At 43.0% G+C, this 13,587-nt stretch overlaps 1 protein-coding gene across 10 annotated transcripts in view; it reads right to left on the bottom strand.

Moving 5' to 3' along the window:
• The window catches only part of SH3PXD2A (SH3 and PX domains 2A), a 395,312-nt gene that overhangs the window by 89,612 nt on the left and 292,113 nt on the right, over window positions 1–13,587 (bottom strand). For all 10 annotated transcript variants that reach the window (XM_073354457.1, XM_073354456.1, XM_073354459.1 and 7 more), the window contains one exon: window positions 13,352–13,483. In XM_073354457.1, coding sequence (XP_073210558.1) covers window positions 13,352–13,483 — 132 coding nt within the window. The remainder of the gene's footprint in view (window positions 1–13,351; window positions 13,484–13,587) is intronic.

Here is a 13,587-nt window from a genome sequence, read left to right as displayed (position 1 = left end):
GTTTCAAACCAGTGTCTGCAAAGTATCCTATGAACTATCCCTAGAGTCATCTAGTCTTAATCTCCACCCTTTCCCCCACAGACAGCATTCTCACAGTGAGGAAGGGATGGGTTGCAAGGGAGACCCTTTGGGGAAAATTGTTTTCATTTATGTGGCTGGTTCTCAAACCTGGAAATTTTTGCGGAGGAGAAAGAGAAACAAAAATATCCTTGCTAGTTTCCAACTGAGCAGAACATCTCACACCAAGCCCTGGCTGCCCATTTGTCATTTTAAAAAACAAAATCACAAGCTAAAACACACACAGTTGACTCCTAAAACACACCAAGATGTCTGGAATAGCTGGGTGTGTAATTTAACTTGTAGTTAAGGAAAATGGTTGCCTGCCGCTTTTGCTCCTCCCAAGTTTGATAAACATTCTCATGAGCCCTTGGCAGTCTTATTTGACTGCTGAATGGGAGAGTGGGTAGGGATGGGGTGGAATAACTGTTCTGTTGGGGTGGGGGGGTACATTTTATGCCTTTATGTTACAAAAATTTATTGCCAAAAATAGTCACACTTACTCTAAACATTCTGCCCCCTTCCCCGGTTTCCTGGTAGTCATTGTTCTCCATGTTCTGTTTGCTAATTAGATCTCCCTCCCCCAGTACATTCCCATTAATGTTAGTAAATTTGAGCTATGCATTTTTTTCCCTCCTGCTGTCTGCAAAACTGAAGAGACAGACCGCAGAGGGATTTATCAGTCCTGCTTTTCAGATATGCACACAGGTTCATCTTAACTCCTGTGAGTCAGTCTGCATGGTGGAGCTCCTCACCAACTGAAATGCAGACTTCAAGAATAAATGAATTAGTCACTAGTTTAATCCTAGGGTTTCAAGTTCATCCTGCCTACCCTCCAGAGGTAATCTCAGTCACCTTGAATCAGTGCAATGAGGAGACATCAGCTCAGTCCATCTGTGCACCCCAGATGGGATGAGGGGTCTCCAAGGACCATCCAGGTGCCACACAAAGCAGGGTTGGCAATTCAGTGTAGCATTCCTGTCCCCAAACCCTAAGCCAAAAGTGCAGCATGGTAGTAGATAGCACCTCCATCATTCAGGTGCCATCTTTTTGGTGGAGTTGTAAGGTAAATGTCTACCAGCAGAACTTGTGGTTTTAAAAAGAATCCCATGGCACTTTTCATAAAGATGGGGTATTTCCCCCAATGTTCTATGCAGTTTCTTGTTCATACACAATTTGTCTGCTTTCCTAATTTTGCCCTGCAGTGTCAATGCATTCTGGTATTTATACTTAGTCTTCCTGTCACTAAACTTGCGCATAATGTTGCTATCCACTCTTTAAAGCCACTGCTTTTTATCCCACAGGTGGCTGCATTTCACCAGTAGGTGAAGTCACCTATGCATCTATATTGTTTAAAATTCTATAGAGGGCTTCAAGGCTGTGACAAGCTGAACAGAGTATCAAATCATTTTAAAAGAACAACAGTGATATTCAAAGCAGATCACTTTGTCTTACCAGGAGGTAGTTGTACCCCTATAGCAAGTGAATTCATACACAACACAAATGAAGCGTAGGAAGTGTGTGTCACTATTACCAAGAAATTGAGAACTCTCCCAATACAATTATAGCCCATTTGAAGTTGGTGCCTCACAGGTGAAGTTTTCAGATGTGTCACAGTACGGGCAATGAAAAGCAGTAAAGAGAAACCAGCTAGTATAATGGAGAACCAAGGCAGCCATTTCCATAATAAACATGAGCCAGAAACACTTTAGTTAATACAACCATGATCCAAAACTTTTCTACCAAAAGAAAAAAGTAAGGTCTTTACAATAAAGAACGCTGGGAAGTTCAAGGTTTAACCTCAGACAAAAAAAACCCTTAACAAATCTCTTTTAAGTCATACCCCAACTCTGATTATTCTATGAATTTAATAAGCAAGGTGATTACTTTTACAGGTTTTGCTTCATTTGAGAAGGGCTGAGTAATTGGGTTGTGGGGAAACTGAACATGAAAGCCAAAAAAAAAGAAAAGAAAAGAAAAAAGAAAAAAATGGAATTTCTGGTTGTAACTGAAACTTGTCTGTTCATGATTATTCCTTCCAACTTACTGCCAAGATAATATTAGAAACTGCTTATTTTCTGTACAGCTTGGGGAAAAACAGTCACCTCATGCTTTATTAATCTTGTCCTCAATTGACACAACAAATATGCACCATCAGTCTTTTGTTTAGATGATTTTTAGGCCAGTTTTTCAAACTATCAAACAAAACAAAAACTTGCACGTGTAATCATATTAATCACTTTTCTGATTAATAGAACAAAAGGCAGAAAATGTTAGATTGGCTAGGAGAATCTGATTTAACAGCCTCACTGACTTACAAAGCTTTTTTTTAAAAAACAAACAAAAAAACCCATAAGCCCAGGGAAACAATCGTTTTTCAGCTGCTATAACCCCAGAAATCTAACCCCCAAATGAAATTACAGAACTGACGGGAAGGCCTTAATATCCGCAGATCTTCTTGGAGCTAGTCAGTCAGTTCTTGCAGCATTGCTGAGCTGGTGACCTATTTGGCAGATATAGGAAACCCAATCAAAGTGTTCTAATATGAAAAGCAGATTTTCCTTGGAAGCATTTTGCTTTGGGAGGTTTCATGGTTCCAAAATTGGCAATGTCTGTATAAACAGAGGAGGTAACGAGTAAAGGTCCAACAAGGGATGCTATGTGCAATTATTTTTCCTTTTAGGTTACCATCCTGGGCCATGAGCAAGAATGCTTAGTGAAAGCTGTGTGCCTTGTCTACCTACCAACCTACTTGGCCACGAGGGCAGCATAGTCTAGGACAGAGCTGGTTAGAAGGTTGGGAAGCAAGGCAAGAACTTAAAAGCAAGATGTGGAATACCTAGTTAAGAAGTCATCTCGCTGCATGAATCTTAGAAGACAATAGGATAAATGAGAATTTAACATGTCTGTGTTCTAAACTGCATGTGGGAGGTATTGTTACTTGCTACGCTAAGTGAGAGAAAAGGGTGTGTACGTACTAACAATTCAACAGTGTCTTTACTAAATGCCATCATTGCAGAGAGGTTTTAAAAAGAGGGGTAACAGTGGCCAACCCCTACTAAACATCTCCACTGGTTTAATCACTGGTAGGTAAAAGCCACCTGTGTGCGCGTTATATATGTTTACAATTCCCTAGAGCGCTTCAAGGCTGGGGCAAACTCTTCCTATTAAGGCTTTAGATATAATCAAATGTCAATAATTTGTTTTCATGGTGCCTACAAAATGACAACGTTTTAAGAGTTTTGGCTCTTCATGGAAGAGGTGGGGGAAATCTTGTACAGACCTAAGTGTTCAGACAATAAGTTACTGTAGGCCATACTGTACTGTACAAGGCCTGAATGGCCAGGAACCAGATACAGAAAATTCTACGGGGTGCCCACTGCTGAACTGCTTCTCCTAAAGCTTCCCTCAAGAAGGTGGGAAAGTATTATGGAAAGACTGTAAGGCTGTGGACCCAGGGAATCCACAAGGAACTCCAACTCTGAAGATGCCAGAACCTACATGCTGGGAAAATGGGCTTACAGCCTTCACATTGCACCGTGATGACACCCACTAACAGCATCAAAAGTAGATGTTGGAGGGGGACGCGAGGGAGTTCCATCCTCATCTGGCAGCCACAAAGTCACTGCTCCGAAATCCATGAAGTCTTATGGGGAACAAGCAGCTCCCAGGCTCCAATTTCCTCCTGCCCCTCACTTACACCACCAAAAAAACCGCAAGCTGCTCTGACTGTGCAGATGGGCTTCCGAGAGCAGTTGTACCACACTGAGGTCCAATCCCCACTTGCGCAGAATTACAGCACTTCAGGCATTAATTCCATGATCCTCCTGTTACACAGGTTCGAGTGAAGCAAAGGAAGGGCCCTATTCATAGGACTGGAGTCTCGGGCACCTACTGAATACAGGAAAAAAGAAACCTACACAAATTTGGTGTTCAATACACTTGGTGACTTGCCACTAACAGCAGCCCTCTTCAGCTAGCTTAATAGGGTGTGTGCCACAGAAAGAGCTGAAGTCAGCTGAAACAGAGACAAACATTCAAAAGTCAAAATGTTTGACTTTAAATGCCTCCATAACAAGATAGAATTTGTATTCTGAGGAGTCTCTTCTGCACAAGCCAAGAGAGCAACAAACAAGACCATCAAGACGACGCTGGCAGTTTTAAGAAAATCATTTCAAGAATGAGTTTACTGTAAGAACTGTTTTTAAAATGAAGCAATGGAATTAAAGGTGCTCACAGCAGGGGAGGGTAGCGATATGTAGGATTTCCTTGGAGAAGCCAATGCTTTAGAACTTCCTGATCCCATCACCTCTTCTTCCATATCTCTATATTTTTGCCCCTCTTTAAATTTTGTTGGATAAGCAAATAGGAGTTAAAATTACGTGGGGAACAGTCACTAGCTTCCCTACCATAGACAGAGTTTACCCAAGGAATCCAAGAAAACACACATTAATAATCAAACATTAGTAAGGCTAGTTGTTATGCAGAGATGCACTGAGGCTGATCTAAATGGGTTATGCATCGTTCTGCATGGACCAACTCAAGCACCAAGCAGAACCCACGTCACTTTAACCATCATTCTGACTAACTGCTTAACTATGACCTTTTCTGCTAGTGCAGAGCATGCAACCAGGCAGTCCTGAGGGGAAGTGTTCCTAGTAAAAGTATTTGCAGTGCATAATAGTGATATCAGATAGCCATCTGTAACTATTAGAAGTTGATTAAACACCAAAGGGTGAGAGGAACTATGCACCACAATTCAAGGTAGCATGACTAGGACTTATGGGACTCAACCCATCAAAGAAAAATTTAGGTCAAAGTCACTGGAATACAGAAAAGCCTCCCAAGAGGAGAGAGAGGGGAACCACACATCACTGGTCACTTAAAGTTTGCACAATATCTTATCCTGTCTATTTGGAGAGCCAATCCATCACTGGCAGGGGAACAGACAAATCTCATGGTCACCAACATAAGAGTCCATTGTAATGCTAAGTCCTAAGATTCCATATTGTTCCATCTGACAGATGACATTAATCCAAGTATTTTAATTGATAAAAAATTGTAGGGCAAGAAGAACAATGTCTTCTCTATGTGGGATAGACTGAGAAAGCTTTTTCGTTTCATACCCCACCGCTCTAAGATTTCTGTTTTGTCCTCCTCTTGGTGCATTCCCTTCAGATCTTTGAATAAAAAAGAGCCATGTCAAAAAACCTCAGTTCTTGAGGGTGTTACACTAAGATGAAAAATATCAAGACTGTTGCACAATGAGACACCGTGACACATTCAAAATGAACGACTATCTTGCATCACACTGATTTCTCTTCTGAAATATTGGTAGTACTTTAAAGGTTGAACTGAGATCAAGGACTCATTTTGCAAGACACCATAAAAACAAAATAAAACAATATCACAAGACTATTGCACAACACTGGACCACCATAACACATTACACTCTGAATGTTCCTTGTGCACCACTCTTGTTTACCATTCGTCATATGGTGGTACCGGAACGGGCCAGCTGAGATCAGGGCCTTATGGCAGGCATTATAGAAACACACAGGAAGAGTTTCAGCCCCAAAGATTTACAGTCTAAGTAGACAAGACAAAGGAAGCATTATTATTCTCATTTTACAGATGGGGAACCAAAGCACAGAGCTTAAATAGCTTGACAAAGGTCTCAGAGGATGTCTGTGACAGAGGTGGGAACTGAATCCAGGTTTTATCCAGGTTTTAGTGCCTTTATTATCCCGGCACTCTCCAGTGTGGCACACAGAGCCAAGGCCACTAGTACTGCAATCACGAGACAGACACAAAGCAGCACTGAGCGTACTTTGGCCAAACACAGCCTAGACAGCTATAACAATGGATGATGCACAGAGAATCCATGTCCTCTAGCTGCTGGGCGCCTGAGCATTTAAAGAAAATGGAGGCAGATCTGCCTTCACTACTTAGGGCTGGAAGTCATCCCACATTTGCCAGCAATGTTCCCATTTTGAGGGCGAACTCCATCAGACTAGCCTGATCATCAAAATGATCCTACAATATATCTTAGAGCCTATGCAATATCATACCACGAGGCTTTTGTCTTGCAAGACATTAAAGGTGTTGAGCCTTGTTAAACTACCTGGTTTAGCCAAGCAGAGGCAGCCATAATGCAGACACGTCTTTCATTTACTCAAAAACTAGATCCTGCCTACCTCCACACAGTCCATAACTTTATCCTGACAAGGAGTTAGCAATTCTTGTCCACTGAGAGAACATATTTGCAACAGGTCCAGGTCATTCATCCCAAACACTGAAGTGTATTCTTTATCTTCCCCTTTCATAGAGTGACTGGACAACATCTCTAAGGAGTTAAATGAAATCTTAGCCATTTACCCAAGCCTGCACTTCAAGTGGGGACTCTAGTGGTGCTGAAGAAGGGGCCCACAAGTCTTTTCATACATTTAAGCACTTCTTGTGTCTATTTTTAAAGAGGCAGATTATTGATTATATTCCAGTAGCACTTAAAGGACCCACATGAGATCAGAGCTAGATAGTGCTAGGCACTCTACACATAGTAAAAGAGACAGTAAACTCTTCAGCATTAGGACTATCTAAATAGGACAGGCAGGCAACAGGGAGAGGGCAAATGGATGCACAGAGAGGTGAAGTGACTTGCCCAAAGTTTAACACAGCAGGTCAGCAGGAAAGTTGGGAATAGAAACCAAGTCTCAAGTCACAGTCCAGGAGCATATCCACTCGACCATACCATCTCTCATGAAACATGGACTGGAGAGTAAGCAGAGAACCAGCGAGCCCAATTTCCAGAAAAATGTGCAATTGCACTTGAAACAGTGTTTGCGGACACACGCGCTCAGTAATTCTGCATGCAAATGTATTACAGATGCAACCGGTGGATATGCAATTTTATAAGACACTGTGATAACTGCATTTGTGAGTTTGCATGCTGCTGCACGCCACAATTTTTCCAAGAATCCAGCGCTGCACCCAATTTACGTCAACAAAAAAGGTTACTTCTCTAAATAAATTGAAGAAACATTTTGGCTCTTTGCTTACTGTTCTCCAGTACTGTATTACACTGCAAGCTTGAAGACATATGTTTGCTAGTGTCTACGTAGCACTATTGGGTCCATGGCCATGGTTTCCCTCGTCTCTCTCTAGTCCTCACCCATTTCCTTCGCCTCCGTTTTGAAGATGTAAGGTCGTGGTGAAAACAGGAATATGACACAGAATTTTAGGGATGCAAGCCATAGCAAGTTATGAGGAAGGATCTGGAAGAGGAGTACAAGAATGTACAGCCCACCAAAAGAGGGAGGTTGTTCCAGGAGCAAAGGATAATGTGAAAGTGCCAGGTATCTTTGTATAAAAGATCTACCTGGGCTTCCGCTGACCTGTAGAACAGGGATAATGAACAGGAGAGGGGTGGAGCCTTGCCTGACTGTTCCTTGCTCCATATTCTATTCCTAGGGGCTAATCTGCCCTGTGCACAGATCATGGAATCACAGAAGATTAGGGTTGGAAGAGACCTCAGGAGGTCATCTAGTCCAGCCACCCACAGATGGGATGCACTGTGTCACATGGACAGGAACAAACAAAACCAAAAAAAAACCAACCAACCAACCCCCCCCACCCCAACAATCTAAGACTCTATTCTAGACTGCAATGGATGGGTTGTGGAGAAGGGAGAAGAGGGAGGCAGAAGGTCTCCATCTGAGAAGGCAAAATTTTCGTGGAGGCAGGCTCTCTTTAGTCTTAATGGACCCTTCCTTTATCTTTGTATAGTTTTCCTAATTAAGCCTGCATCCATCAAGAAGCAGAAGTGAACCTGTGCAATGATAAAGTAGAGTATATTGCTAGGTGTACACAAAATCCATTAACATTGTAGGGGACAACCATTAAGTCTTGGAATTCCTAGATTAGAAAGCCATTTGGAATGCAGACATTTATTAAGATAAAACTGAAACTTCATATTGCCACAAGATAATCTCCGCAAGCTACAAGAAAGGAGCAGTTTCCCTTGCCAAAAATTCCCTTGGGTCCCGATAAAATTACACTAGCCATAATAGGTTTACTTTACATATTGTGTGTAATAGAATACTGGAAATAGGTCTGCTGTTATGTAATTGCAAAGGAAACAGCCATGGGCTTGTTCAGGCCAGCTGAAAATGCCATCCCATGTTTCTACCACCAAAGTAAATCCCAATGGGTTATGTATAAAGAGCCCTCAATCCCACCCCTCTGATCAGGACAGAAAAGGAGGAAGAGCAGTATGGAAGGTGGTTGATAGTACACTTATACTTAAAGGCCTGTCAGGGTTTCCATTACAAATAGCATTGCCACAATTTATAACTTGACCATTTCAAGCCACATCCAAAACTTGGCAAGAATGAAGTTAGCACAAATCCAATTTTTTCCCCCCTCCTTCCTTTCTTTAAACAAAAGTTCTACACAGACTGATGCAGTCATTTGTACTGTGAAGACTGGCAAACAGCAGAAAGTTTGCTGCATGGGTTTTTTGGAGTGGTTAGTTTAAAAAAAGCCACACAGACCCAAAGAGAGAGTCAGCCTATCACAGAGCTCAGTTTTGAGCAACAACGTTCTGCAGGAAGATTTTACTACCATGCAGACTCCAAACATTTCACAGATGCAATCGTTGAGATGGAAAAGACAGTGCCTAGGAAACAGCTGTAGCTACAGTGAAGATTGATTTTGAATGTAAAGTGCTATAATTTTCTTTATGTACATACATACCTATGATGAATGGTAAAAAGGAAATAACTGCACATAGCAAGGGGAGACTATACCCCAAAGAGACCCATGGTAGGATAGGATAGCTTCCACTACACGGAACCCCAGAGGTCAGAGGAAGGTCTCAAGACAGATTTTTGTGCACCCCAGGTGGGCATTTACTTTAAGTACCCCAACATCCACAAAAGTAGACACTGATAGCCGCAGTGAAACTCAGCATGAAGTGACCCACAGGCTTGATAGAACGTGGCTGGAAGCGTCTCAAAATGTATTCAGGTGTCTCATTGACCTTGTATTGACATTGTGATATTAATAGAGGGGTTTTCAGGTTTACGACTTGGACATCTCTTGAACTTGCACCAGGCACAGCAATGAAGACGTTCTCTTACCAGACACTATATTTTACTTTGGTTGATAAAAAGAAAAATTAAATATTAGGTATGGACCCTAACCAAAGTTAGGGGTGTGGATGTGCCTAAACTTTAGGAAAGTTAAATTGCAAAGTTTGGATTCAAATTCCATCACTTGTCTATGGAAAAAATGTTGTTTTGAATGTTGTCTTTGACTATTTAAGTGCAACACACGATTACTCAGAGCGATAGCGGCCTTCCAATAGTCCTCAACTCTGCTGAGGTACCAAAGTAGTTTAGCATACACTATCCAGCATTGATCATTTGATGTGATGAGTGAGTTCAATGCCCATTAGGGTTGGGACAGGGGCTTGGTGCAGGAGGGGGTTTGGGGTGCTGGCTCCAGGAGGGGCTCAGGGCTGGGGTATGGCCTTCTGCTGGGTGCACTTAGCCTCGCTGCACCACCGACCGAGGTAAGGCAGGCTCCCTGCCTGCCAGGCCCCACACCACTCCCAAAGGGGCCAACGGGGGACCGGGGCAGCGGCATGTGGCTCTGTGCACTGCCCCTCTCTGCAGGCATTACCCCCAAAGCTTCCATTCGCCACAGTTCCCGGTTGCCGGCCAATGGGAGCTGCAGGGGCAGAGAGGGGCAGCACGCAGAACCACATGCCCCCCATTCCAGGGGCCGTGGGGGCCACTTCCGGGCGTGGCATCGGGCTGTGGCAGGCAGGGAGCCTACCTTAGCAGCAGGCAGCCCTGCTGCATGGCCGTGGCCGCAGATTGCTATCGACTGCGAGAGTCCGCAGGATTGACCTGTTGATCGCGATCGACAGGTTGGTGACCACTGCAAGAAGCTATGACTTCTGGCAAAGGACAATTAAAAACTGAAGCTTAGACAAGAATAAAATGGACAGCATCATATATAAAAAGCTTTACTTCAAAACTTTGACATGCAAGATACAGACCCATTCAGCTAATAGGGCTGCTTTGGGCTTTTTACTAAGGGACAAATGGTTTGTTTACCAGAGCTGCTCTCTCTCTTGGAGGGGAAAAAGCCATGAAACACTTGATACCACACAGAAATATCAACACACAATCCTATTCTGATTGCTAGGATTTTTCTTAAAAAGAACAATTACCTATGCATTTCATACCCAGATTTCCTAAAGCACCCTTAACACAGAGCCAGACGTATACTGTATGGGATTTTACATACTACACGATCAGTCTTTCATCAAAGGTAGTAGGAAAGCAGCAAAGATGTCTAATGCACTTGACAAGAAGTTCAGTCTGATAAAAATTTGAACCACACAGTTAACCACTATCCAATTGTTTGTGCATGTGGGCTGTTCAGAACTAACATCACTTCGAGTTAACCTAGTAAACCAGTCTGAATATTTCACCTGGACCAGAGGGAGAGAAGTGAACCTACCTGATGCAATCAGGATAGAATGAATCCAATTTGATTCTATTTTCCACACATTTATCAAAGGCACATATCTATGGACTGCACCTTTTTTAAAAAGGTCCAAGAATCCAATGGTCTTTGGGTTTGTGTAATCACACTGTCCTGAAGAAAATAATCCATACACCAACTAGTGATGGACAAGACGTTTTAGATAAAGTAAAGTCAAATCCAAACTATCAGCCACAACTCACCAGAATACGTGTGTGTGTGTGTGTGTGGTGGGGGAGATGGGAGGAGGAGGCGGGGAATGTTGTTTTGAGTTTGAAAGAAGTTTCAATTTATTTTTTGTTGGCTGCTTTTCTTTTCTGTGCAACTTCTCAGCTTTGTATTTTCAGCCAACTCTGAAAACCCAAGATTCCCTGGAAAAGGCCATTCCTGCGGGGTTTCCAGCCTGGCCCAGGCCAGGAGTTGCTGAAAAGTTTGAGCTGAGTTTTATTCTTAGGAAAGTGGCAGCCCAGTTTCTCAGCCAGGGATTTAGTCAAACATCCAGACCTAAGGATGCTCGCCCACCACTAATCATCAACTACCTCTGTTCTACAGGAGAGGGACTATAAAACTACTCCAGTGTTTCCGAGTCTTCTTAGGTCCGAGACCGAAGACCCCTTTATTCAAAGTCAAAAACCTTTACGTACCCCTTTCTTTTATACATACTATAAAAGTGTCAAAAAATGTATCAACACTAAGCCTCTAAAAAGTTGTGTGTGGGCTTTGAGACATTGGCATGGAATACTTGACCATGTAGAGGAAGAGTGTGCAGGAAATAGGGGAGAGGGATTTCCCTTGCTTCATGTTGTAATACTTTTTTTTTTTTTTTTTTAAAAAAGCGTTCAGCTCTTTGCAAACCCCTCCCTGCCCAATTGGCTTTCATGACCCTCCTGGGGGTAACAACCCACCCGACTATTCTATTGGACTTTACAGATGATTATTTAAGAAGGGACTTTAACCCTAATCCTGGTGATATTACTTCAGTGAGTAAATGGAGCATGATATGGCTCTAAAAAGGCACCTTTTCATAGAGTTGCTTACGGCTGTTACTCTGAAACTTTTCTGACCATGTAATCTCACTTAACATTGACATTCCACCTTAGCAACAACCATGATCTTCAATACCATATGAACTGTGTTTCCTTGGCAAAACAGGAAAGGCTGAATTGGAATTCCATTCCCCCCCCCCTTCACTTGAAACCAGATACCTTTGAATTGTTGAACAGTCCAAATCCCCATGGTGGTTATATTTGGAATCCAAAATAGAGGAGAATGCATCATAAAGGTGAAGGAGAGTTGCCACAATAAGGGGTCTACATACTGCCCTTGGGATGCACATGGGTAACTCCCACCACTCTCTGGGAGCTAGCGCATTGGATAATTAACAGAACCCCTATCTTAACACAATCAGCAGAGCAGCAATTTTATGGCATCTTTTTCCTCCTTCACCCATGATCACCTTTTAATTAGGTAGATATGTGCTTTGGCCTCCTTACTAGTTTTGCAAAAGCACACAGTACTGTATGCCCAAAAGACCATATGGCTTCACTAGCAAGCATCTGTGTGTTTTACACACCCCCCCCCCCTTTAACACCGCTCTAAGTCACCTAGCAGGCTAACTGTTCCTTGAGTGCATCACTCGCCTTCTGTAAAGTTGTGGCACTGCTGTCCAGTGAAAATATTCACCTTCAGAATGTACGCACTCCCTCCATACCAGTCTGGAGGGATGTTTGACAGATCAGGACATTTCTCTGTTAAAGCCTGATCCTTTGGCATCCACAACTCCCACTGCTGTCAATGAGAGCTGCTGGTGTTCGTCTCTGACGATTAGGACCTTAGTCTGTGAGTGTACCTAGTCGTCTGCAATGGCTCCTCTGGGCAAAACATGAGAAAAATAGGTCTTTGAACCCAAAATCTTTGGCAACCGTTTTGTTTTGATGCATGAGGGGGACGGGGGCACATGCAGAAGCAAGCAAATGGGCATGAGGCTAGCCAACAGTTAACTCTTTCAGCGCTGCAAATGGACACATAGCTTCTGAAGCATTTCATTAGCCTGGCTGGAAAACAGACTTCCAGGAGGCAAAGCCACCACACATCAACCTTTAACCAAATCACCTGCCAAAATTTCATTTTCTGAATGGTAACACTGGTTATTCTAAGGGCAGCATAAGGGAATTTCAGCCTACATTGCTAGCAGGGAGGCTCCCATTCTTTGCCTGAAAAAGGCCACACCAATACTTTTTGCAAGTAGCAATTTTAAAGTTTTACTGAATCTACGTAGTGTCTCATCCCTTTTACGTTTTGGGCCAACAGTTGAGCTATCAAGCCAAGTCTTCATCCCAGAGTAAGTTTTAACAGCTGTATATAAATCTCCCCCCCCCGCCCCCGAAACAGTTGTTAGTAATGGAAATGCTGACAGACCCTCCCCCCCAGAAAAAAAAAAGTCACAGCAGGGCAACGTATTATTCTAATAAGTATGCGCACAAGCTGTGGATCCTTCTCTCCTCCCGCCTTAGTTTTCTGTTAATGTACATTGGCTAATTAACAAACAAGCTTACGAGACATTCTTACAGCAGAAGGCAACATTTTGGCCCCCCGCCCAAACCAACAGGGGGAAATGTCAACATCCTCAGCCAGACAAGACCAGATGGAACTAATGTATAGTGACATGAAATGATGAGAGAATGAAGGGAACGAACCACCAAACTATTAGAGAGAAAAATAGGTACAAGTGTCTCACCGCTTTCGTTTTTCTCTATTACGTCCACGACTTCCCCAGCCTGAAGGCTGATCTCAGAGTTCTCCTGTTTCTCATAGCTGGACACCACCACATATTGCTCCAGGATCATGGGTTCAGAACTAGCATCAGCACCTGGGGAAGGGAAAAAGCAAGCTGTAAGCCAGCTTCCAGCCATGGCTCCTCGAGAGCGACCGCCGTCCATCCAATTCATGATAGGCCAATTTGTCACCACCGTC

The sequence above is a fragment of the Lepidochelys kempii genome, chromosome 7 (genome assembly GCF_965140265.1).
Source record: "Lepidochelys kempii isolate rLepKem1 chromosome 7, rLepKem1.hap2, whole genome shotgun sequence".
Taxonomy (NCBI): domain Eukaryota; kingdom Metazoa; phylum Chordata; order Testudines; family Cheloniidae; genus Lepidochelys; species Lepidochelys kempii.
Note: the sequence above shows the minus strand (reverse complement) of the source record. Positions and strands in the feature narration are given on the sequence as shown.